This window comes from Necator americanus, chromosome II, assembly GCF_031761385.1.
Source record: "Necator americanus strain Aroian chromosome II, whole genome shotgun sequence".
Classification (NCBI taxonomy): domain Eukaryota; kingdom Metazoa; phylum Nematoda; class Chromadorea; order Rhabditida; family Ancylostomatidae; genus Necator; species Necator americanus.
In genome coordinates, this window is record NC_087372.1 from 21360039 (window position 1) to 21384155 (window position 24117).

Here is a 24117-nt window from a genome sequence, read left to right on the forward strand (position 1 = left end):
TCATCCTCTCAATTTTCAAGTCCTTCTTAAGCGCTGAATTTTATATCGATCGCGTAAACACTTTTGCGCTCCCTTTACACAGTGAGGGTATAAGAATTTCCTTTCTTTTTTCTTCTTTGTTCAGGAATTAGAACTCTTTACAATTTTTTCAGATGACGATACGACATGAGTTTCTGCACATGATCTTCTGACTCGTTACCCTACAGCGCTTGCCCTATTTCACAAATGTTTACCTTCGTACAATGAGAAAACCTGGTCAAGTCGTCCCAAACACGACGAATCTTTTTCAGTTCCTTTGATAAATGTAGGAATCATCATGCTTTTTTGATCTCAATGAACAGTAACCTTGCTTTGTTCCTGCACATAGTTTCTGAAGTACCTGCTGAAATGTCGTCACACGGACTGGTATAAATGATCGCGTCACCGACATTGTTACTGCGCGATTTGTTGCTCCAAAATTTTGCAGTGGGAAGAGGTTTTGTAAATAATTTTATGCTGAATGGAGTAGAAGGGAAAGAATTTCGGCGGCACTGACCAAGAAAATTGAAGGTGATACTTTTTCATTCACGATTTCCTATAGCTCTTGTTGATGAACCTTTCAACTAACAGTAATTTTGTCTCCAAGTTCCGTTCTCAACGACAGCAAACAAACAAGCCCGGCTAATGATGCGCTTCCAGACTTCTTTTTGTGCTAGCTTCGCTCACCTTCGGTGTTCAATAAAATCTTAAAGAGGGAGCAATTAATGCGAATTTCTGCTAAGGAATTAAATTTGTTTTTGTCACTAACCACGCTTTTCTCGCTTTTTAGAAGCATATATAAACACTGATGTATGATTTAAGAATTTCTTGCCAGAAGTGTTGATAGTGCATTGAGTGAGTATTTAAATTTGATATTGAGTTTTCATTCCTTCGATAAGGCTACAATTTTCAAACTTTACCCGAGGTTTTGGGCAATTTCCCTAGTCTTTTTTTTTCGCAATGAACATAGAAGGATACGCTTGAATAAAATAACATGAAAGTGTTCATCACACTGATAAGGACAAGTCCACAGAACACACCAAAGTCTGTTTGTTACTGTATTTATGCAGCTTTCTGCATGCGCATGATATTTAATTTCTCAAGGAAGGATTTGGCAAGCATGGTGGCAGTAACGTACAGGGTAATGGACAAGCGGAGGAGCACAGAGTGAAACATTATGTGTGCACTCGTTGCAACCACAAACGGTCTTTGAACTTCCTTTTAATTCTCAGCAAATTCGTTTTGGAATAATTGTCAGTTCCCATTTTCTTGTCCTGATGTACCAATTTGACACCATGGAACTCAAAGTAGACAAAGCATTAAGCCAATGTTGAACCCGTTTAACTGCATAAAATATCTTAGTGGCAATCAAACACACACACACAAGAAACTCCGACAGCATATGTGTATGTATACAACCAATCTCAACATCGACTAACGGTTGACTGTAGGACATTTTGTAATGCCCACTTTGCTCTTTGTAAAGCAGTAAGTACAAAATCTTTGTAAAGTTAGTTTAAAATTTCTATGTATGGGCGCCTTTGGTAAATTTCGAGCACAAGATCAGGCTAGGCTAGCTTCTGTAACCAATGCTTTTCACCGGGACTATTTGAGCTGAGAAAGGTTTGCGTGTCTGGCCTTTCATCCTCGTCTGATTGGGTCGTTCTTTAACAATACTAAGCCAGTCCTGTTCAATTTCCAACAAAAGATCTCATAAAATTGATCTACTCTCGGTTGTTCAGTATCCTTTCAACATCACGTCTAGCCCAACCTGTCCACCAATGGTGAGAGTCCACGGATATTTCTTCCTCAATTTTGTTCAGAATTCATGTTTTCGACTGGGTAGTCTTGTCTAGCTTTGGTATGAGAATATTCTCAAAGCAATTTGGACAGCACAACCTGATGATCTCCTTATTAATTGGCCGATCCGTTTTTGCTTAAAGTTCTCAATTATATTATTTTTGGGCCCAAAGCCACTGAAAATCGATGTAGGCTTCTCCTTCATGTAAACCGAATTTCATCGTAACCGTCAACGGTCATATCTCTAGTCAACTCCTCACGAAAGTTTAAATAGAGGGCAGATAGACTCACAGCTTAACTTCACTGGCGTTAAAAGTAGAAGACACGGCTCCTACTTTTATCGCCAGTGAAGTCAAACTGTGAGTGTATCTGAGGTTACTCCTTTTAATGAGTTGAAGGCCGAAATGGATTTGGGTTATCTTTGTCTTATATCCATTTCACAGCTGCTGCTGTTTTGCATCGTGTAGGCCAGTTAGAGGAGCACATTCACGAGTTCGATCTTTTGTCAACCTACCCGTCCTTATTACGATAGGAAGTATCGAGCAAGGTCCCATCTGCTTTCGTTTGGGAAGCATACTCCTTAAGCCATACAAGGTTAACAGAATGTTACAACTTCGCAAAATGAATATTTCTTCATCGCCGATTCTCTCGAGATCCTTCTCCACCTTTCATTTCAGATAATGGTGCAACTGCAGCAGTTAATCAGCGACTCCATTTGTCTCTTAGCGAATGTAGTTTTCGAGGTTCTTTAGGGTTTCAAAGCAGAGCTGAGAAGGCGAGATAAGTGGGAAGGGGTAAAAGTTCGAAACAGCCGTACATCACAAATATCGTCTCTTCCTTCGATCATTCTTCTCAAAGTGAAATTCTGGTCAACCAGAAGTTGCTCTGGAAAGCCTAGCTGGACTACTTATAAAGGAGGGAGTGGGTTTTTTTTTTTTTTTTTTTTTGCTGTGTTTTGTAAGTGGCTCCACCATCTTGTGTAGGAGAAATGTGATGGCATTCTTCCGCAAATCGTGTAGCTTCTGATAATTTCTAGAAGAATTTCTTCTCCATTTTACGGACTTCAGGTGGGGTGCAAGAGATTACAACACTGCTAAATCAGTTCCACTATTTAAGTCTCCATTTTTCGCTTTCCGGGGCGGGTGTAGTGTAGCGATTAGAGGTTCCGCTTCCTGCACGATCGATCGGAGGTTCGAATCCGCTCTAGAGCTCATCAAGCCTTTCATACCTCCGGGGTCGATGAATTGGTACCAGACTTGTCTGGGAGGATGAAAACTTAAACTTGTAAGTCATTGTATAGGCCAGTTCCACGTTCGTAAACCTCAAACGATTCTGAATTGAAGTGAACGTGGGGGCGAATGACACGCCAGACACTTTATCCTTTATCCTTTTCGTTTTCGGGATGAAAAGCGGAATCTCCGATTAAGTCCGGTGGTCCCTGAGTATGTCAGTTATTGGACGTGCTCAAGTTTAGGAACCTCGTGCGCATGACTCACCGGCAGCTGCTCCGTTGGCAGAGCTGAGGACAAGTGAACATCCCTTCGTCCTGCCACAGTACTATTTTAGTAGAGCATTTAATCTACCCTGGTGCTTTATTTTCCAGGTCTTTTCAGAGTCCTTCGCTCTTCTCCTTTGCTTTCCTTCGGTCTCCCGATTACGTTGTAGCAATTTGATTCTTAGGCGCTCTTCCTCTATGGAACCTCCAGCAGGCGAAGTTGCGAGAGAAATTAAAATTGGTCACAGATCCTAACGAGGAAGAGGCAAAGCGAACTTCTTTGTCGACAGTAGAATCGCAGACACCTTCTTGGAAGGTACACTTAGAGGACGATTATGCGTCCTGAAGCTTCGCTTTGGTTTTTTTTTCTATTTAAATCGACTACAGAATTCCTTGCAGTTTTCCTTATCATTCAGACCTACCATTTCGGATTCCGTTCAAGAAAAACATTTACGCTTCCTAATTGGAATCATTTCTTTAATAAAGAAAGAACTGTGCTGTAGCCGGAGTACAGTGCGATGACCCAAACCTCCCCCTATTTTTAAACATCCGCCAGGGTGTAGTCGAGCACGAGTTGGAAAGTCAATCAACGTAGTATACCGAATTGTTCTGAATGCAGCTGTTGTACGGATCCCATCTTATTATTTGCATCGATTTCAGTACATTTGCCCTTAAGATGATTTGTTGCCAATGCGTTCTATTCATCATAGAAGGTGTTCTTAGCGAAATCTCTTCTTTGTTGTAGTTGTTGCTGCGTAAACACTGTAGTTTGAACATGGTACGGCAGCAGCAGAAATAAGGGAGTGTGTGTCAAGAAGAAAATACAGGTACATTGGAGTACAACGCTGTACTCGGTTGAGTTAAAATGCTACCGTTATTATTGATATGAAGTGCATAGGTTTAATTGACTCTTTTTTAAAATTTTGGGTATTTCAGTAAAAAAAAGCTATTTTAGTACAAACCTCTTTAAAGGAAGCTAATGCGTTTTTTTTGTAGTCGGCTACGATCGAAAACATGGGAACCTGTTGCTTTCAAATTTTGCAATATTTTGAGTTGTTGTCCAGAACAAGAGCTCATAAACTGAAAGATGAAGCGTTTGAGGGAGCGTACGATCCTTAGCCGCAAGCACCTGTTTTTTCACGCTGAATTCTCAATTACTTCGAATTTCAGTAACGTCCAGTCTACGGTGACATCTACATGCACTGTTTACAGCGCGGGAAGAAGCGCACATTAAAGATCGAATCGACAACGTCGAAAGCAATATCTCTTATGGCTGCGATGCTGATGAGAAGAAAACAGGAATTTGTGGGAAATGACTATAACAACTTGATTAATTCTGCCTAACTTCTTGTGAATATATGCGAGTGTGGTGTACCGAAGGATTCATACTACGGAGCACGAGTGTTCACGCGGCAACACCTACAAAAATGAAGTGACTACACTGACACCTATGATGAATTGAGCACGTTGGTTACTAAAAGATCATAGCCGGCAAATTTACTGGAACTGATGCGATTCTGATGATGCGACACATAGTATCCGGTAGTATCCGTACACCAGCCGCGCTTAGAACAGTTTGGTAGAGTATGCAGATTGTAAGTTCTTCTTCTGCTCAACCTACTTACTTAAATGCTGAGATGGCCCGTCTTGACTGGACGTGCGGACCCCAGCATCTCTTCCACTCGCTTCGTTCCCTTGCCATTGCCATCCAAGAAGTTCTCAAGTTTCTTGAGTGACGTAAACGAGGTCCTTGAGCCGTATCCAGCTGAGCTCTCAGCTGGTCCATCCGTAGAGCGAACACCCCACCCGGTCTCCTTCGAAGGCGTTTAACATCTCTTGCAATCCAGTCTAGCGTTCGTTCCGGATAAACTTCAGAAGACATCTCTCAAGGGCTCTGTTGGTAGTAATTAGCTTCCTAGACGTGGCAGCGGTGTCTGCCCGGGTCTCTGCTGCGTATCAGAGCGCTGGAAGAACTGTCGAGTCGAACAGATGGGCACGAAGATCTTTGTGCGTCAGTCGGTCCGTAGCTTCCCTGACGGGTGTGAATGCTGTCCATGCTTCTCTCATTCTTCTATTCAGTTCTTCCTTTAAGTCCTTTCCATGTTCATAAAACGTCCGAGATATACGTACGGCGAAGCTTCCACGATTTAGAAGCCTTCAAGTTGTACTCCTCCGTCCTAGTAGTAGGCATTCTTTATGAACTGTGTCTTCTTTCTGTTTATTCGCAGTCCTACTCTGTTCCCTGCTTCGTTCAATTCGTTGAGCATCGTTTATGCTTCACTGGTACTGCTCGAAAAGAGAACGATGTCGTCTGCAAAATGAAAGTTCGAGAGAAATCTTCCATCAACACCTATATCCCTTTTTTCCCAGGAAAGTGATTTCATTATCCATTGCAATGCAGCAGTGAGTCGCCTTGTCGTACCCCTTTCCAATGGGTATGGTGAGGAGGCGGTTGAAAAGGAGTATCTTAGTGGTGCATCGATCGTAGCAATTGGTTAATTTCCTCACATACGACGCGTCTACACTTTGATCGGCAAGCGCTGACAGTATTGCATTCGTTTCTGCGCTGTCGAAAGCTTTTTCATAGCCGACGAAAGTTCGAACAAAGGGTAGGCGGTATTCAGGGCAAACCTTTATGACCCTCGACACAGTCTGGATGTTGTCCAAGCAGCTGAACCCCTGATAGAATCCAACTTGTTCTTGAGGCTGGGCTTCATCCAGCGTCCTAGATATGCCCGTGAGGATGATCTTGGTGATTACTTTGTACAATACGCTCAGCAAGCATATCGGACGGTAGTTCCGAAGGTCCTCTCGGTCACCTTTCCTATGGATAAGAACGGTTCGCGAGGTCTTCCACTGGTCTGGGTTCCTTTCTTTCTTCGGAGATCCCTTTGACACTTCTATAGATCCGTTCCTTTTTGTGCTGCTTCCAGAAACTTCTTCTGCCTGTATTTCGAAAGATCCTCCTGCAACGCTTTTCTGCAGCTAGTGTTTGGTGCTAACCGCTCAATGTGCGATGCATCCGGATCAAGCCTCAAAGATCTTCAAAATTCCTTGGTGGTCTTCGAAGTTCGATACAAGTTTGTCGTGCTCGGCTTCGAGGCACACTTAGCACAGACTCGTAATCCTCTGAGCAGCATCTCGTAGTCCACGTTTGGGTCTTCCTCGATGTCCTCATCAAATTGGGACAAGAAGTCCTCGAGTATACAATTGTGGTATTCGATTTTCTCCTTCGTTGCCGATAACAGATGTTCTTTTCCATCGTGTGGCTAAGTCGAATTTTTGCACGAACGAGACGGTGATCAGAATCACTACAAAAGATGATACTACTGAGACATCAAGTAGACACCACCTCTGGTTGGTGAGTATGTGGTCGATCTCCGCACGAGTCGCGCCACTGGGCGATTCTCATGTCCACCGACGATGATCTTTCTTTAAGAAAAGAGAGTTCCTATGAAAGAGGAGAGCGGCGGATAACAGCACGGCGATACGATTTCCATTTTCGTTAAAGTTTCCGACAACGAATTTGTAGAAGGAGTTCTCGTTGCTGATCACTTCTTCCAGCTTCTCGTAAAACGCGTTCGATTCGGATTCATGAGCTGCTGATGTTGGTTGGCGAGATGGTGGGGTCCTAGCATGCAAGGTACTGAGGCAGTGTACGTGTTGGAGTGGCAAAAAGACTTTTCCTCAATCTAAGCAGTCGTCCTGCCGTTGCGAGCTTGGCTTTCATCACAGGTGGTCGTCCGACCTATCTAGATCAGCGAGCCACCTTGCGACATTTTGCCAAGACAGTGGTGAATCTTAGCGGTGTTTTACTCAAAGCTAGGCTTCAGATTCCGAAAAGTCGGAATGTCGGATGTTTTGAACTCCTTCTCATTCTGGGAGACCCTGTCGAAGAACGAACCTCCGCTGTGCATCGCAGTTCGACGCCCGGCGTCAGCTCCACGCCACTTTGAGGCGGTAGACCGTTGTGGAAGTAATTAGTATCCCTCTGTCGCAAATTCAAAAATAGGGAAAGCCTGGCATTTCGAACGGGTCGAATGAGTGATTTGCGCTGTCAGCAAGAAGCTACCGGGCGCGACGGATATTCTGCTCTGGATCAAAAAGACGAAAAGTAGATACTTACATGCTGGAATTGACGTAGCGGCGTAGCAGAATCTTTTCCTCCTTTGGGATTCGTAAAATGACGAGAGAATCCGTCTGGAATGGACCGAAGGGTATGCGATTTGTGGAAGAACTCTATCGCACTTTTCTTTCACAGCATGGCGAAGCGACTTACAAAAAACAGCAAAAAAAAACCCACACTCTCCTCAATAAGTATTCTAGTCCTGAACAAAGGGAGGGGCAGTATTTGGAAGTATTTGGCCGTAGTATCCCGTCCTGAACAAAGGGAGGGGCAGTATTTAGAAGTATTTGGCCGTAGCAGTATTTGGCCGTTTTCAACACTGGATTCTGTGCGAGCTCTTGCTGTAGATCAAGAAAGTTAGGCAAAGCTGTGTTCAAGGACGACACACCCCAGCGAAGATGCGGGCAACTGCGTTATGCGACAATACCAACAGCCGACTAAAGGCAGCATATCACGAATCTGGGGTGGTGATTTCAGGTGGAGCATCCGTATACGGGGTCGTAAATTAAGGAGACCGGAGTGGTTCCGCTCATCTCTCCCTGAATCACTGCAAACAGCCGGCCCCTGAATGCTGTTTTGTACGATGCCTTCTATTGCAGCGCGCCACCCTTGCACGCGTAGCGTCCCTCACTGCCTATCGGGGCAGTCCGAATTGATTTTCGACGAAACGTAGGGCGTAGGCGGCGCAAGGGGTGGAGCATTGCAATAGATGGCGTCATACAAAACAGCATTGTGGAGGCGGTTGTTTGCAGTGACGCAGGGAGAGATGAGCGGAACTAACCCCGATTCCATAATCCACGACCCCATAAAGGTATACTCCACCTGGAATTCGCACCACCTCAGATTGGCATGCTGCCTTTAAGTCAAAAAAAATAGCATACAAGTTCAAGTTACTTGCTACACCTTAGCAATTTCTGTGTTATTCGTTTTAGGTGTGTTGCATAACCTTTGGTTTCCAGGTATCCTAGTTTTTGTTATTAATTTGTTGCAAAATTAATAATTCCACTCTTCGGCCACAAAAAAGCATCCTAGACATGCAGGAGATTCGCATAAGTTGCTCGCATATGTTTGAAACACACATTATCCTCCTTCTGTGGTTGAAGTCCGCTTCCGTCTTCCTAACTCTTTTCTTTGACACATTGTTGGAAGTAATCAGGCACCTTTGCTCGAAAACCATCAAATTTTAAATTTAAAGGCATCACTCCACGAATCTGAGGTGGTACGGATTTCAGGTGGAGTATTCGTACACGGGGTGAGAGGGGTGATTTCGTCCATTTCTCCCTAATTGCCGTAAAAATATGCCCGGAGGATACGGCTTCGAGCGTTCCGGCGCGCTATTTTCTACAACGATTTCGATTGGGGCGCGCCAGCCTTGTGCATGCTCCGCATCTTCCTTGCAGTTTTTTATGGCAATTAGGAAGAAACGGATGGAATCACCCCCCTCTCCATAATCTACTATGCCGTATACTAGTACTCCCCTTGAAATCCGTAGCACCTCAGATTCGTGGGCTGACGCCTTCAACACCAAAGAAAGCACAGCACAGGTTTGGAACATAAAATTCCGTTGTGGTGATTTCAGTCTTAGAGATAAAAGAGGTTCTACCGAGATGACAACACATCTGGGAAGTATTTTCGAAGGTGGTCGACGGCTAGACGAGAGGTTGCGAAAGAACTCGGCCCACATCATTCGGTTATGGGTCGAACGGAACAACTTGGAAAAGTGAAAGAGCTTGATACAGGAGTGTTGCACGAATTAAACAACAACAAGAGAGATCGTTGAGAATGTCATTATTTGTCATGCGCAATAAAAACCGTCGTTTACTGGATCGAATAGTAATGTATCACGTGGCGAAGGCGGATCCTTTGCAATGATCGTAGGTAAGGAGCATAGTGGTCCGATTGACGCGATGCTTAGAGAGCTTTTTTAGTTCGAATTTTCATGAGAAGTTGAATTTTTGCTGGTCTGTGTACAGAGTCGCCCACTAACCTCTTGAAAAGTAGCGAAATCAATAAAGCAAATAACCGCTGCCAAGAAATTACCGAAATGGGATTTGGTAGTTAGTACGACTAGTAGTCACGAATGGAGGTCCACTCTTTTTTCACGAAGCGTTTCACTTTCCACATAAAGCTATCCAGAACTAAACAAATTCGTTTAAGGAACTCTGGTTTATGTGCCACACTCATCGGCTTTCCCCTACCAACTGAGTAGCACTTTTTTGATCGTCTCGACAACTCCTTGCTGTTTTACGTTCACCAGAATTTCACAAAAGCCTTCGAGGAACTCACCTGATTTCGATGTCTCAAACTTTGGTTCTACTGAAACAAAGAAACTTGTTTCTCGTTAGTAAAAAAGTATTGATTTTGGTGATCTACCCTTTAATTGATGAATTTAATTCTAGTCAAGATATAATAACTGAAAGTTGAAAATCAGAAACCGACAATAATTTTGTACCAATAAAAGGATAGCTATGTAACGGTGCAGGTATTATGCTGCCACTCTCTTCTATTTGAATAAATTGCCCTCGAACAAACAACCTACTATTCTCTGCATTCTTGTACGGACCATTTTCAATTGTTGTTTTCACTCCGACTTATCGTCAGTAATTTACTACATTTTATGTGTTCATTTTCTCTATTTTTGTTCTAATCCAATCATTTCTACTGTCTGATTGAGGAATGAATTATGAGCGTTCTTTTAAATTTAAAAACGCGCATAGAAACAAATGTTTTGACAATTTATTACGCATTTTGCTTGATAGAGAATCCATCGCGTTCTACATGTTAGTTGTGGTTCGATTTTTTAATTTTATTCAGTCTTGTTTTTTTCCCATACGATCGAAATGGAGCGTCGATTGGACGAAATCGAATCTTTTCAACAAGTGTTTTTTTTTTTGCATTTGATCAAGCCCCTTATTTCGGTAAAGCTGCCCGTGAGTTTTGTGCTGAACAAGGAGAACATCGATTAAAATATGAAGAACTTGATATATGACAAGAAGACTTGAAGAAAGATGAAAAATCGAAAAAGAAACAGGAAAATCCAGTAAGAGGTGTCTGAAAACGATGGTTAGAGCAAACGTGTTACTACTAATTATTCAGCAGTAGTATCTTTGTTTTGAAGACGTTGAGAAAATGAAACTTTTGCTTACCCCTATCGATCGGCCGGATACGTGATCCACTTTTGAGATCAAAATTCCCATCTTTGAAGTACGAAAGCAAGTAGTGGATGGTACTTAGCTACTCCTCATATGCATACAGCAGGAACCTTAGCTTGCCAAGGCTTAAGCGGCCGAGGGTGGGGAAGAGGGTGATTTCGTCCATTTCTCCCGTACAAGTGGAAACGGACGATCCCGGAATGCTGTTTCTACGATAGCAATGCGCAACCATTGCGCCCCGCCCCACCTGTGGTTCGTCCAAATGAGTTTTCGAGGACGTCAGAAGCAACAGCAATCCGGGGTCGTCAGTTTCACGGATGCAAGGAGAAATGGACGGAATTACCGTCTTCCCCACAATCTACGACTCCGTATAGGCATAAGCCACCTGAAACCCCAGATTCGTGGGGTGATGTCTTGAAATGCAAAAAAAACAAGTGGTGTGGAAAAACTTTTGGCTCACTTTGCCCACTGGACGCTTTTTTTTAACGATACGAAAAGGAAGAGTCAGTAATTTTGAGAAAAAAAAATCAGGTCATTACTATCATGTAGAGCGAGAAATTCTCTACCAGAGTATAGATAACATTCTTCCAGTACTTCTCATTATTCCTATGTTTGGTTTTATTCGTACTTCATTTATTTATGTTTTAAGTTTGAAAAAGTGCTCACCACTTATTCCTCGATTCAATAACACCTCCTTGGATGCTGCTCCTTTATTTTCTTGGATATTTGATATAATATGCAAAAGTTACGTCACTGAGAGCATACATATGCTTGAAGCGACACTCTATTCTGTTCATAACACCTATGAAAAAACATATGTATTTGCTTGAGGTACAATATGAGCAGTGTCGAACTGGTTCTTCTTGTTGCTTGCACTACTGTGCTCTTCCCTCTCGCCCACTCTTCACCAACTAGCGACCAAAGTGAGTCAAATTTTTGGCAATAAAGGGTTAGGGATGGATCAGTAGAACCCTTCAATTTGTGGATGCTGCAATGTAACTAGTGTTGCTGATCCTGTTTTCGGATTTTGCTTCTTCAGCGGTTATGATTACGTTGCAAGTCTGCGTTCTTTAGTCAATCACTGTGACTGCGCAGTTTTCATCTGAAACTGTAAAAACCAGAAAATGCTCATTTTGATAGGTTACATTCCTCAGCAGTATGTAATTTTAGAAACAGTTCGATCACTCCATCTCTTTTACGCTTTAAATCAACGGTTTTCACACTTTTGTGTTTATTTCATCTACATTTACACACATTAAAGTCACAGTCAAATTGAAACAATGGCCACGTACGCACTGGGGAAAGTTACTATCCAAGGTCTGAGATTGAAAACAGACGTGACTTTGCATGTACTGTACTAGAAGCGATTAAGAAAAATTGTTGCAGAACAGCTTGGTGACAGTATCTTGCGCTGCGCTCAAGTGGGCGGATCCAGGAGAACGCTTTGCTGTTCTAGTTGTGCCAGGTTCCTATTTATCATGATGACAAGCCCGTGCATGTACACGGCCGCAATTGAAAAATAACCGAATGGAAAAAGAAACTCGGGAATTCATCTGTCTATATGTTGTGTCCTCGGTTGCTCTCTCCATGCTGGTACGACAAATGAGCACAAACACAGCTGCTATAACAGCGACCAGGCCCATCTTTGCCGAGCAATCTTCTGCCTTGCTACAGTACGAGAGTACTGTGACAAAGTTTGTTCTCTCTCAAAATCTCATTCTTAAGTACTTACCAGCCGTTTAAATCCGGCATGCCACGAATCTGACGGGGTGAGGGAATCGGAGGGAAAAGCTAGAGATGGAGTTCTAGACTGCGGAATCCGGGGAGTTTCGCTCATTTCTCCCTAATTTATCGTGAAATCGTGTTTTTCACGACGATTTCAGTTAGAACAAGCCTTCCTTGTGCGCGTACCGGAGCTAAGTGCGAGCGCTCGAATTATGCCTTTTCACAAGCTTACTCACGTAAAACCAATGAACGAGCTGTTGAGGGGACCGGAATATGTGCATAGAGAAGTGTTTTCACGCACCTCGTAGCAACTATTGCAGTCCCCACGCCGTTTTTCTACAACGATTAGGGAGAGACAGGCCGAGTCACCCCAGATCGCGAAGCTTACAACACCATCGCTGTCAAGATGAAGTATAAAGAGAAGCATGAAAAATAGCAGTTCGTGGTCCTCAGTATGCGTGGTTATCACTCATTAAAATAATTACTTTAGAACCAGCAAAATGAAAGTGTAATGTAATACTTCTAGGGTTGTATGAGGGCGGTCCAGATGACACTGAGCGAGAACGAGAACTCTATCAGAGCCTCCGACAAGCACTAGCCGAATCATGTAAGTTGCTTTTATTTCCACTGTGCTGCAGTTGTCTAGATAAGACTACTACAATGATTTCTGAGTTACGAGCAATTAAAGTCATCACCCTACAAATATGGAGTGGTACGGGTCTCAGATAGGTTATGCCCAGAAAGGGTCGTATATTGTGGGAAAGAGGGTGATTCCGTTCATCTTTCCCTGTATCAGTGGAAACGGACGATTGCGGCCCGCCTACGACTCGTCGAAAACCCATTCGGAGGAACCGCAGGTGGAGGCGCAAAAGTTGCGCATTGCAAAAGAAGCCGTCATAAGAAACTGCATTCCGGGATCGTCCGTTTCCACTGATACAGGGAGAAATGGATGGAATCACCCTCTTCCCCAGAATCTACGAACCCGCATAGCCATAACTCACCTGAAACCCGTACCACCCCAGAGTGATGGTAAATGATAAGACCTTCAAGATAAATGATATGGTTAAAGGTTGAAGATGATCAGTTGTTGTGCGATTGACCGATTCGTCGATTTAAATTCAAACCGTAGACGTTTATAAAAGCGTTGGCGGCCCCTACAATAACTTGTGAGACCACACGAACCATCTAACCAAATTCCATATCATATCATACATTACTTGGAAGATCTGGACCATGCAGTGTTCAACCTTCGACAAGCGGTAATGCAGTGGAACATGTTGCCACTTCCTACCAGCCCAAAAATTATGAAATAAACAAGAATTGAGAAGGCCACCTCCACAGGAAGACAGTTATTGTCGCTACCTTGAAGGATCAAAAACAGGAATTGCTAATATTGCCTTCTGCGCTTCCTCTACACCTCATTCTTTTTGAGCCTCGGAGATCCGAGAACACAAAGGACATTCCCTCGATTATGAAGTGTGGACCACGCTTCGTTACTGATCTCAGAACGTTAGGTGTTATTGGCTAAAACATGAACTAGAAGTAGACGTGATCAGTGGCTATGTCTTGAGACAGTTTTTTCGTCATTTACAAGAACTAACATATGAAATCTTAAATACCAGGCTGAACGTTCGCTTGAACCCGGAATTGTGGTGCTCGTTACGTCTGGTTTCAGTGATTGTTGAAAATTTGAAGTAGTGGCATCTTTTCTCGAATTAAATCTAGATTTTTCCAAAAGCGCTTTCTTCTTGCCTTTTCTTCTAGAAATTGAAGCGCTACACCCTCATCCCTGCGGTGCCTGCACAACCTAAAACATTATTCGAAGTATGAGTTCTTCTCCTCTTTTTCCGGACGTTTGGAATGATGTACTGAGATGAAATGACGTGAATATTCCTTATCGTAATCATAAAGATAGTCTTCCACGTCAGACCACGTAAACTGTTAGCCACTATTTAAGCGACAATCTGCATGCTTGGATGTTTCCAATTTCTGAAGAAAGGATGTTACCAACCTTAGGCGAATGTGTTAGGAAATAGATACGCAGAGGAGTGCGTAGGATGAAACAAAACAAACATACACTGTCACGGTCATGAAACTGTTCGGGACGTCTTATTTACTTTTTGATGAACCCGATTGGAGCTATTGCGCGACAATGGTGCACCAATTTGACGTCGTTAGACACGTCTCACTCCATTTTACCCCCTTGCGGTGCATATGTGCCACTTCGACGCCGATGGATCAGTCTATCCTCATTCTGGAATTTTGTTTCACATACATACATACATACATACATACATACATACATACATACATACATACATACATACATACATACACGCACGCACGCACGCACGCACGCACGCACGCACGCACGCACGCACGCACGCACGCACGCACGCACGCACGCACGCACGCACATATAGATACACACACCATACACACATTATAATATGATTTTTGGAACTCTTCGTTTTTACGTTTCTGGCGCAAGGAAAAAATCTTCATTTGTTTAGAAAGTGGTCTGTTGATACAACATTTCCTAACGCTACAAAAAGTCATTACAGATAAAATGTGCAAATTCAAAGCCACATCTTCACTTTTCTATTATATACAGCTGTTTAATGTCCCCTACGTTGGCATTGTCATTGTGCTGCGCTTATCAAGCTCTTCCTTCTTACTTTTATAATTCCTGCTATGTACGTGAAACGGAACTTACTCGAGTTCGAAACAGTTCGTTGATACTTGGGACATGAGAATTTTAGTTATTGTTGGTCATTTGAATAGTTTTCCTGCGAATGTGATACTTTTCAGACGAACCACCAATCGAGAAGAGGGCGCAAACGTTCGTGCGATTCGGAAAACGAGCTCAAACCTTTGTGAGATTTGGTAAAAGAGCACAAACCTTTGTACGGTTTGGCTGATCAGTGTCGATCAGCAATAACTTCACCTACACCCATCTGTCAATGTCAGCGCACATCTAATAATGGTTTCACGATCTCAGAGAAGGGATTTTGTGACGCTTTGATTTTTTTTTCGAAAGTTCTCCCTGCTTCTGTTAATACCTTCTTCAAAATTACAAACAGAATTCAAAATTACAACTCTGCGTCTGTTTCCGGTAATACAATTCCACATTTTCTCTTTGCGATGGGATCTCTGAATAAAGTGTTCTTGTTTGTTCGAGTCATCTCTAATTATAGCTCTTTATTTTTGTCTTTCCAACGAACAAATAAAATGCGATCAGAATAATTTAGGAGTCGATTATACAAGAAAAATAGGACAAGAAAGCCCTTTTTGTCCTATTTCGCAGATACTTCTTGTTTTCAAACAACCAGTTCGCCGTGGCGACGAGGCTCCTGAGAATTGTAGTGTTTATTCTCTCTCAACCATCAACTGTATGCTCAAGGGTCAATGACTTTGACTGATGATTTCCGTAAATATGTCATAGCAAAATTTCCCAGATATCCATTTGTTGTTGCGGAATTCACTGTGTCAACATCTAGCCCTGGATATGGGGACATTAACGACTAGAGTGCGGATATTTGTGGATTATGCGGAAACCGTTGGCAATTCGATGGATAGGTGGATAGGATGACATTATAATTCAATATTAAGAATGTTCATTTTTTCTATATGAGAGAGTCAGTCCCGAAACTTCTTTTTTTTCTGATATACGTAATTATGATGTAGTTTGGAGAAAACCGTCAAATACGTTTTAAATGTGTTTTGTGAAAAACCGGTGATTATTTCTACGAAAACCGCTTCTCTCATGTAATTTTGATAGAAGACCTCAATAATCCGCTTGCATACTTTTGGACTACAGCGGCCGCTCGATAGCTATACGAAACTGGGCCCAGTTTCTACAGCGAATTGCTAGGTTGCTCCAAAACGTCTTCAACACAGCACTTCTAGATGCATTCCTCCTGCTGAAGGCAATGATTTTCATTCGATAGAAATACAAACTACAGCAATATTCTATCAACTTATTTCTGAAAATTGACCTCCCATTGCAGGAGCTTATGGGCTATGGGAACTGCATTCCATTCCATGATAATTAATATTGAGAGTAGATTTAACCAACACACATAGTTTTGCAATTTTAGATATACTGATGCAATCTTAAGAGCGAGAATTCCAAATGTGCGATTGATAGACGGAAGTCGGCAAAGGCGAAGGATACATCATATACATAATGTATCTTCCAGGGGCCATATATGAGTCTGATTGCTACCTGCTTCAACTTAACACAATCAGGCGTTCGAGTGTACGCACTGGGAACGCACGAGCTATATAATCTGCACTGTTATATGGCGAAAGATTCCCATACATTGCAAAAAGGTGCTGTCGTCCAGCTCATCGCCAAAGCCCATAACCTGAAAGGTCAACCGTCTGAGGGAGCGTGGAATCTTTGGCAACAACCATCGTTTCGTCACGCTGAACTGCCGAACACTATCGAGTGAATTCCAACAAGCCACTCTATCCAGACTTCTGCGATATCTCTGTGTGCCTTTTGCTGTACTGCAGGAAACACCCATGAGAGATCGGCCCGTCATCAGCATCGAAAATTACACCATATACTGCGGCGATGCTGATGAGAACAAAGTAGGTGGCTGCGTGATAGCTGTGAGGAACGATTACAAGAACCTGGTGGAGGAATTTGGCTCAACTTCGTCTAGATACGCCTTTCTACGACTGCGGGATCGCAGTAGGACGTAAACTTTGGATCGTAAGTGCTCACGCACCTACGGAAACCGCTGAGGATAACAGTAAGGACGCCTTCTATGATGAACTCAATGCGTTGATATCTAAAATACCAAGCTAGCAGGTGTTCATTGTTGGAATGTGAAGATGGGACTCGAACAACAATCCGATGTGCTAGGAAAATGGTATTATCCAGCGGAGCGCACGTCGGACAACGGTGACCGTCTGGTCGACTTGTGCGAACAGACGGGCCTCATCATCGTTTCCACGTTTGAGAGGAATCATCGACGCTATCAGCTCACATCAGGCCTGAAGAGCAGCGCAAGCGGAAGATGAGGGCTCTTAAGCTTCCGCTCGAATACGTTCTGGCGAAGAACATTCCTAAGTCAAATATCCGAAAAACTAGAGCTGTTTAGGACGTCGCGACTCTGACCACCGTCCAGTTCTTCCCAGCTTCAAGACACGGTTCCACAAGAGAAACCGAGGAGTTCCTCTTCAACCGAAAATCGACTTGGCAGGTTTGAAAGACGATGAATGCAGAACAAAATTCCGCCAACGTGTGTCTATTTGTGTTGGAGTACGGACCAGGAAGAAGCTTAGCGATGCGGATTCCTTCATAAAGTGCATCAAGGACGCTGCAAGGGAAACGCTCCCGGTTCTATTGCCGCGAAAGAAGTTTGTCTTTGCAGAAACAGAATCCACGTACGATTTTGTATGTGTCGCGCGCAGCGCTGGTGACTTCAACCAGGAAAAGCGTCTTAGAAGGAGGCTGCGTCGTCAACTGCAACAAGACCGCGAAAACGAGTGGACGTCAAGAGCGATGGAGTTTGAGAAGGCGTGGGAGGACAGCAACCCGCGGAAAGCCTATGCTCTATTAAAACAATATTGCGGCAAAATGAAAAGATGTTCTCCTGTCCTCAACACTGTCAATGGAGTTGCTGTCGGTGAAGCAACAATTCCAATTTGGAGAGAACACTTCAAGACCTTGCTGAACCGATTAGCATCGTCAGCTCTTGAACTCAAGCACGTTCATACATCGACATATGCGGTTAACGAGGAACCGCCGACCGAGTCGGAGGTTCTAGTCTGTATTTAAAAAAATGAAGAATGGAAAATATGGTGGAGACGACGGGTTCAACGCAGAAATGCTAAAATATCTTCCTCCGTCTGGGATTCGTGAGATGACGAAGATCATCCGTTCAATATGGATAGACGAAAGGATACCTGATTCGTGGAAACACGCTATCATAATTCCCGTCCATAAGAAGTTATCCGTCAGGGACCCTAGGAATTATCTAGAAATCTCTTTGCTGCATGTTATGTACAAGGTATTGGAGCGCATTATCTTGGACCGACTCATTAATCATCGCGAAGAAACAACGCGTGACGAGCAAGCTGGCTTTCGTCCGATCTACGACTGACTATGTGTTCATCGTCAGGAGAATGATCGAAATCTGGCAGCGGTATTCGAAGCCAATGCAACTAGCGTTTCTGGACTTTGAAGCCGCGTTCGGCTCTCCTCACCGAGGCCGTCTTCTCAACGCGCTCTACCCCGATGGAGTACCAGGAAAGTTCGTTCGCTTGCTTGATGACATGAATCAGTGAACAACTGCTGCAGTTCGAACACCAGCCATATGTACAACACCGTTTGAAGTGGTAACTGGAGTAAGACAAGGGGCAATGGCAGGACCCTTCCTGTTCAATTTCGCCATCGACGACATTATGCAAAGAACAGTCGACCAGTGTCCTGCTGACATTGTCTTAGCACCATCAGGGTGCCTCTTGACTGATTTCGAATTCGCCGACGATGTTATTATATTCGCGGAAAGCAGTACGAAACTTCAACATGTTGTCAACCTTTTATCGAAGCTGGCTGCAGCCTATGGACTACGTCTAGGCCCTGATAAATGCAAGCAGATGTAGATCTCTTCGAGACCTCGAACGGGAATCAGGGTGGACGGACAACTGATAGAACTCGTCGATGAGTTCCGTTACCTGGGCTGTACGCTGAAGAACAATGGCAGCTACGAGAGAGATGTTCAGCAAAGATGCGCTAAGGCCACTTCTGCATTTAACTCCTTAACGAAATGAATGTGGTCGATCCCCATCACCAACGAAGTCAAGCGGCGAGTTTACCTATCCGCAATTCGCCGCATTATGATGTACGGATAGGAGACTCGAGCAGCACCATCAACGGCTATGGAGAGGCTTGATTGCACGAAATGAAAGCTACTTAGACGGCTACTTGGCTACTTTTGGCCTAGGGTATGCCAAAATGAAGATCTTTATGCAGAAATTGATGTGGTATACCGGCGGATGACACGTGGAAGATATTCACATCTCGCACCGCTATCGAAATTGACTAAAGTAAATCGTCTTCGCTTCTTTGGTAATATATTAAGGAGACCGGCAGATCGCCTTGTTCAACGGTTCTGAGGAGTTTGTCGGGTTCGAGCTGGAAGAAGCCACCTGGCCGAAAACGAAAATTCTGGACTGAGGTGGTGAAAAAGGACCTGAGGACACTTGGCGTGGATAGGCAGTTCAGGCGAGACGTAAGGTTTCGCAGAATATGGAATAGCGACGAATGGATTGATTCTGTGCAAGCTCTCGCAGAAGATCGAGAAGGTTGGGCGGAGCTGTGTTCAAGGACGGCACACCTCACACAAGATGAAGGTAATCGCGTCAGGCGATGACGTTTGAAGCTCGAAGCCGTTCCCAAATTTTTGTACAATTTTAGAACTGAATTATCAACATCTGATAGTAAGTAATATTAAGGGTTTCAATACTTCAATTCATGGTGGATAAGTTAGTGGTCATGAAATGTGGTTACGGAGAGTTTTAGAATAGGTATTATCTAATATGTAAACTATGTAATATGTAGGCTACACGCTTCGAAGAAAGCGATATGTTTGTGTGCACTTCACTTAAAGCGGAAAAATATTGGTAGCAGAAGTCCAAAATGTCAACCGACCGCAAACATATTTCAACTTCATCCTCCAAAAATGAATTACATAGATACATACATACACTAAGCTGGTTCTTTTAGATTCCCAAGCTAGCCAGAAGCTCTTGAAAAACACGTTCCGTTTTTATCTATGGTTGCATTCCTGCATGCTCAATCTCGGAGTTGTCAGAGAGAAATAGATGGAGGCACCTTTAAGGTCCGCGATATCTGGGGAAGGTCTATGTAGTTCGCTTGTATGAATAGAGCAATCAAACATGGAAATAAGTCACTTAGCAGTCAGCGCTCTCACAAATTGAATTTTCGGAGAACAACTGCTTACCACACTCTTCAGAACCTATTGCAGCAACATTATTCTTGCACCCTTTTTGAATGCGAGAATCTGCGAGAGGTTTCTATTTTCTCTTTCTAGTGATGTCGTTGTTTGTCAGTGATTCATGTTTCGAGCCTTCAACTTCAATTTCCCAGATACGCTGTGAAGTTAAAAGAAGCACCTTCACTTTCTTTAGCAGTCATTCACGCCTTCTCGATATATACGCGCAATAACATCGTCTCATCATTCTCAAGTATTTATTACGCTGATCACAAACTCGTAATACTCTACTATGGCTGCTAGCGATACTACTTAACTAAAACCTCTTTTGATAATTGTTTTCACTTTGAACAAAAGCATTGTCCAAACAAAACTAAATTTTTTGTCTCAAAGCCTTCCATGAAAGATGTCCTGCGTTTGAATTCCAGCAATTTTCAAATAAAAAACATTCTTAACATTGAACCCAAGATGTAATCCCCATGAATCTACGTTAACACATAAATACATAAATAATTCCCAGGATTAAGGGCCATATCTGCTACCTCTACGAATAACACCAGTGGCTAAAAAGTTATGTAAGAGTATGTCGAGAAAAATGAAATATTAGGCAAAAAATAAAATGCAAGAAGGAAGACATAGACATAGAAGTATTCGACCGTAGTGGTGACTGAATAATTTTGGATCAGCAGCACATGAGGTCACAAAAAATGGATTTCTATTAGTCGGATTTGACTGTGCTGAGATCCTTCGCCGGACGGCCATCTTATACAATTTTTGGAAGTATGCGGAGCAGCTAATTCTGACTAATTTTGAATTAACTTCTTCATAAAGGAGGTATCGAGAAAAGTTTTTGATCATTATTTGCTTATTAGCATCAATCATTAGCTAGATTCAGAGATGATCTAATAGACTGTTGAGCTTTTCGGAGACAATAGATTAAGGATGGAGAAAAGAAAATCATGCCAATTTTACAGTTGAAATACCGTTCCTTTGCAATCTGCTTAAATCTGCTGAAGCGAATTGTTGACATTCAAGGTAGAGCTTGTTGTCCGGACTCGTATATTTTATCAGTAGACCGTATGTAGACGTTCATACATTTTCTTTTTGCACTTTTCGGAATGTTTATGTTAGCCAGCAGTATGAAAAAAAAAACAACGCAAGTCGTCAATCGAATCGAGGCCTCTGGAGCAAAACATTCTGAGCAGTAACCCTGTAAAAATTCCAGCAGAATGATAACTGCCAAACTCTTTTCGACTCCATAATAACCCACTCTAGCATTTCTCGAGTATTGTATATTATTATACTATATACTATATATTATATATTATACTATATTATACTATTATTATACTATCACTGTAGCATTTCTCGAGTATTATATGTTATATATTAAAGGCATCACTCCACGAATCTGAGGTGGAACGGATTTCATGTGGAGTATTCGTATGCGCGATGGCAAATTATGAAAAGGGGGGGGGGTGATTCCGTCCATTTCTTCCTAATTACCGTAAAAAACGGTCCGGAAGATGCGGCGCCGCACAAAGCTGGCGCGCTCCAGTCGAACTCCTTGTAGAAAATAGTGCGCCAGAACGCCTGAAGGAAACGGCAATTAGGAAGAAATGGACGGAATCACTCCCCTCTCCATAGTCTCCCATCCCCTATATGAATACTCCACCTGAAATTTGCACCACTTCAGATTCGTGGGTGATGCCTTTAAATTTAAAATTTGATGGTTTTCGAGCAAAGGTGCCTGATTACTTCCAACAATGTGTCAAAGAAAAGAGTCAGGAGAAGGCCTTCTGAGTGAGAGAGGAATTTCACTTGGATTGCACAACATTTTATCGCTCCACAGTAGAAAAGAGACGTAATCTACGAATATTTAAACTTATCAATCATGTTTCTTAGTCACATGTTTGCAGTCTACTCTCATTCTCAAAAACGTAAATAAACGTGGATAATAGCTCTTCACAGAACTGCGGCCTCCCACCACAAACTCAACTCTTATTTTTGCCGAGATATTTAACAAAGGAAATGTACCTTCCTTTGAGAATAAAGGGCTGGAATTCGTGGAATAACAGTTAAATCAAGCAGCAGTGATCATAAAAGTTGTTGACACAGCGATACGCCAAAAAATAGGAGACGCAGGCCGGCGAAATTGTCTGACTCCATTGTTTTGAACCTGAGAATCCGAATAACCAATCAGAATCAATGTTTTTTTTGCTATTGACCAATTTATCAATTTTGTTAAAAATTGTTAAAAGGAAGCAATCGACCAATAGCGGTTCTATTCAACAAATGTCGCTAAGGATAGAGTCCTTTTTGAAACAGTCATGCAAAAAAAACCCCAACGATTTGCGCAGGACGAAAGGCAGTTTCTAAAAGTATATGTTCACTTCATGAATAACAGTTTCGCTGAGACTTCGAAATAACGTTGTTGAACTCGTCTTTAGCGTGCAATCCTAGTTTATCCCAAGGATATTTCTTTTATTATGAAGTTTCTATTCCTTCAGGAAAACAATGATGGTAATACCGGTGAGCCAGCATAAACTGATAAAAATCAGAAGGATCAACAGAGATAAACTCACGAGACTCGCCTTCTACTGTTCGTTGGGAGCTTGCATCAGCAACATTATCAGTAAGTTTTAATGACGCTGTGTAAGTCGAAATCGACAAAACAGTAGCAGAATAGTATAAATCAGCAATATAGTTTCAAAATTAGTTCACAAAGTATACGAATGGCAATCATGTGCTTTAGAACGTTTCGGATTATCCCATAAGATTCTACCTAGTCGTGATTTTCTTCACTGACAGTACCTTGAACTCTGCGCCGGAGGGATCAGCCATATAAATAAGATCACTATGATAAGCTTCTCATTCATAAAAATTCTAGAGTTCATTTTGTATTTCAAAGAAAACTCCTCGAAAACATTTTAGAAATCATATTGTAGTTTAGGAATAAGTATAGAAAATCGATGTGTTTGTTTGTATCCAGGAATTCAGAGATTCTTCTGAAAACCCAAAGAATTGCAGTAAATCGGCTGATTTATCATAAAGCTTCCTTTGTGATGTAACAAGGTTGTTATATCGACGAAACTTCGCAGAGACATTGCTTAAGATATCGCAAAAACTTACATACCTTAAAAGGTGATTGTACTGTGACTTATGCGCACTATGACTATGATTGATGGTGAAAGCTCATGTTTATGCCGCTGACTATAGTGGTTCCACAAATTTCCAAAAGGACAGCTTAGCAATGCTTCTGAGCATCTAAGTTACTTACAATCTCTGTTCCGTTTTGATCTGTTTTGAAGTTAATTACAATCTTAGAATCTGTTCTGTTTTGATCTGTTTCGTACTGTAGAAAGATTACAGATATAACCCGATGGGAAAGATCACACAAGTCTGGCATCGTTTTGGATTTGACTTTTTTTTCACAGCGAGTAGAGCCTTGTCTGTCTCAAGAGCATCATGTGGATATTTGGACAAGAGCAATTCCAAAAAATCTCCCATCAGCAGCAGAGAGCGCTACGTTCAATGATCACAATCAAAAGAAGATGTGAAGATGCTGACCATTATTCCAGCGCGTAAAGATTTGCTGATAGCCTAACGTTCGAGCGCAGAAAAAGAACATCTGTCATTTCGCATTTATAATTTCTCTGTGCAATGGAAGTTAGCTGGCTTTTGAGAAGATAGTGCAACGGACAACATCGACAGGAAATATTCGGCTCATGGAACATCTTCGTGTCAGATTACCTTAGGAAATGTGAGTTTTGAAGCCATCAGGGAACGCGTGATTTCGAAATTTTCTGAGCTAATGCGTTAGCTTGG

At 42.5% G+C, this 24117-nt stretch overlaps 4 protein-coding genes across 6 annotated transcripts; 3 read left to right on the plus strand and 1 right to left on the minus strand.

Moving 5' to 3' along the window:
• Nucleotides 1-333: 333 nt before the first annotated feature.
• On the plus strand, nucleotides 334-18110 carry RB195_018872 (uncharacterized protein; the record flags this gene model as incomplete). 3 transcript variants are annotated; one of them, XM_064186487.1, is made up of 7 exons in its annotated part: nucleotides 11430-11514; nucleotides 12843-12923; nucleotides 15128-15227; nucleotides 16798-16919; nucleotides 16990-17079; nucleotides 17139-17231; nucleotides 17431-18110. In XM_064186487.1, 7 exons carry the CDS (start codon nucleotides 11430-11432, stop codon nucleotides 18108-18110), a joined length of 1251 nt encoding a protein of 416 aa, XP_064042368.1. The 3 variants fall into 3 exon arrangements, with proteins under 3 accessions (XP_064042366.1, XP_064042368.1, XP_064042369.1); XM_064186485.1 differs by lacking the exons at nucleotides 16798-16919; nucleotides 16990-17079; nucleotides 17139-17231; nucleotides 17431-18110 and adding exons at nucleotides 334-405; nucleotides 6035-6172; nucleotides 6299-6393 and having other exon boundaries at nucleotides 11423-11514; nucleotides 15128-15237; XM_064186486.1 differs by lacking the exons at nucleotides 11430-11514; nucleotides 12843-12923; nucleotides 15128-15227; nucleotides 17139-17231 and having other exon boundaries at nucleotides 16847-16919.
• Nucleotides 5270-6725, minus strand: RB195_018873 (uncharacterized protein; the record flags this gene model as incomplete). The annotated part of the gene is made up of 4 exons (XM_064186488.1): nucleotides 5270-5468; nucleotides 5736-6259; nucleotides 6433-6582; nucleotides 6666-6725. 4 exons carry the CDS (start codon nucleotides 6723-6725, stop codon nucleotides 5270-5272), a joined length of 933 nt encoding a protein of 310 aa, XP_064042367.1.
• Nucleotides 18111-18328: 218 nt separating the features above from the next.
• Nucleotides 18329-18619, plus strand: RB195_018874 (uncharacterized protein; the record flags this gene model as incomplete). Its single annotated transcript, XM_064186489.1, has 1 exon — nucleotides 18329-18619. The coding sequence occupies one exon, from the start codon at nucleotides 18329-18331 to the stop codon at nucleotides 18617-18619; it is 291 nt and encodes a 96-aa protein (XP_064042370.1).
• A 75-nt stretch (nucleotides 18620-18694) lies between these two features.
• RB195_018875 (uncharacterized protein) lies at nucleotides 18695-18937 on the plus strand (the record flags this gene model as incomplete). The annotated part of the gene is made up of 1 exon (XM_064186490.1): nucleotides 18695-18937. The coding sequence occupies one exon, from the start codon at nucleotides 18695-18697 to the stop codon at nucleotides 18935-18937; it is 243 nt and encodes an 80-aa protein (XP_064042371.1).
• Nucleotides 18938-24117: the final 5180 nt, after the last annotated feature.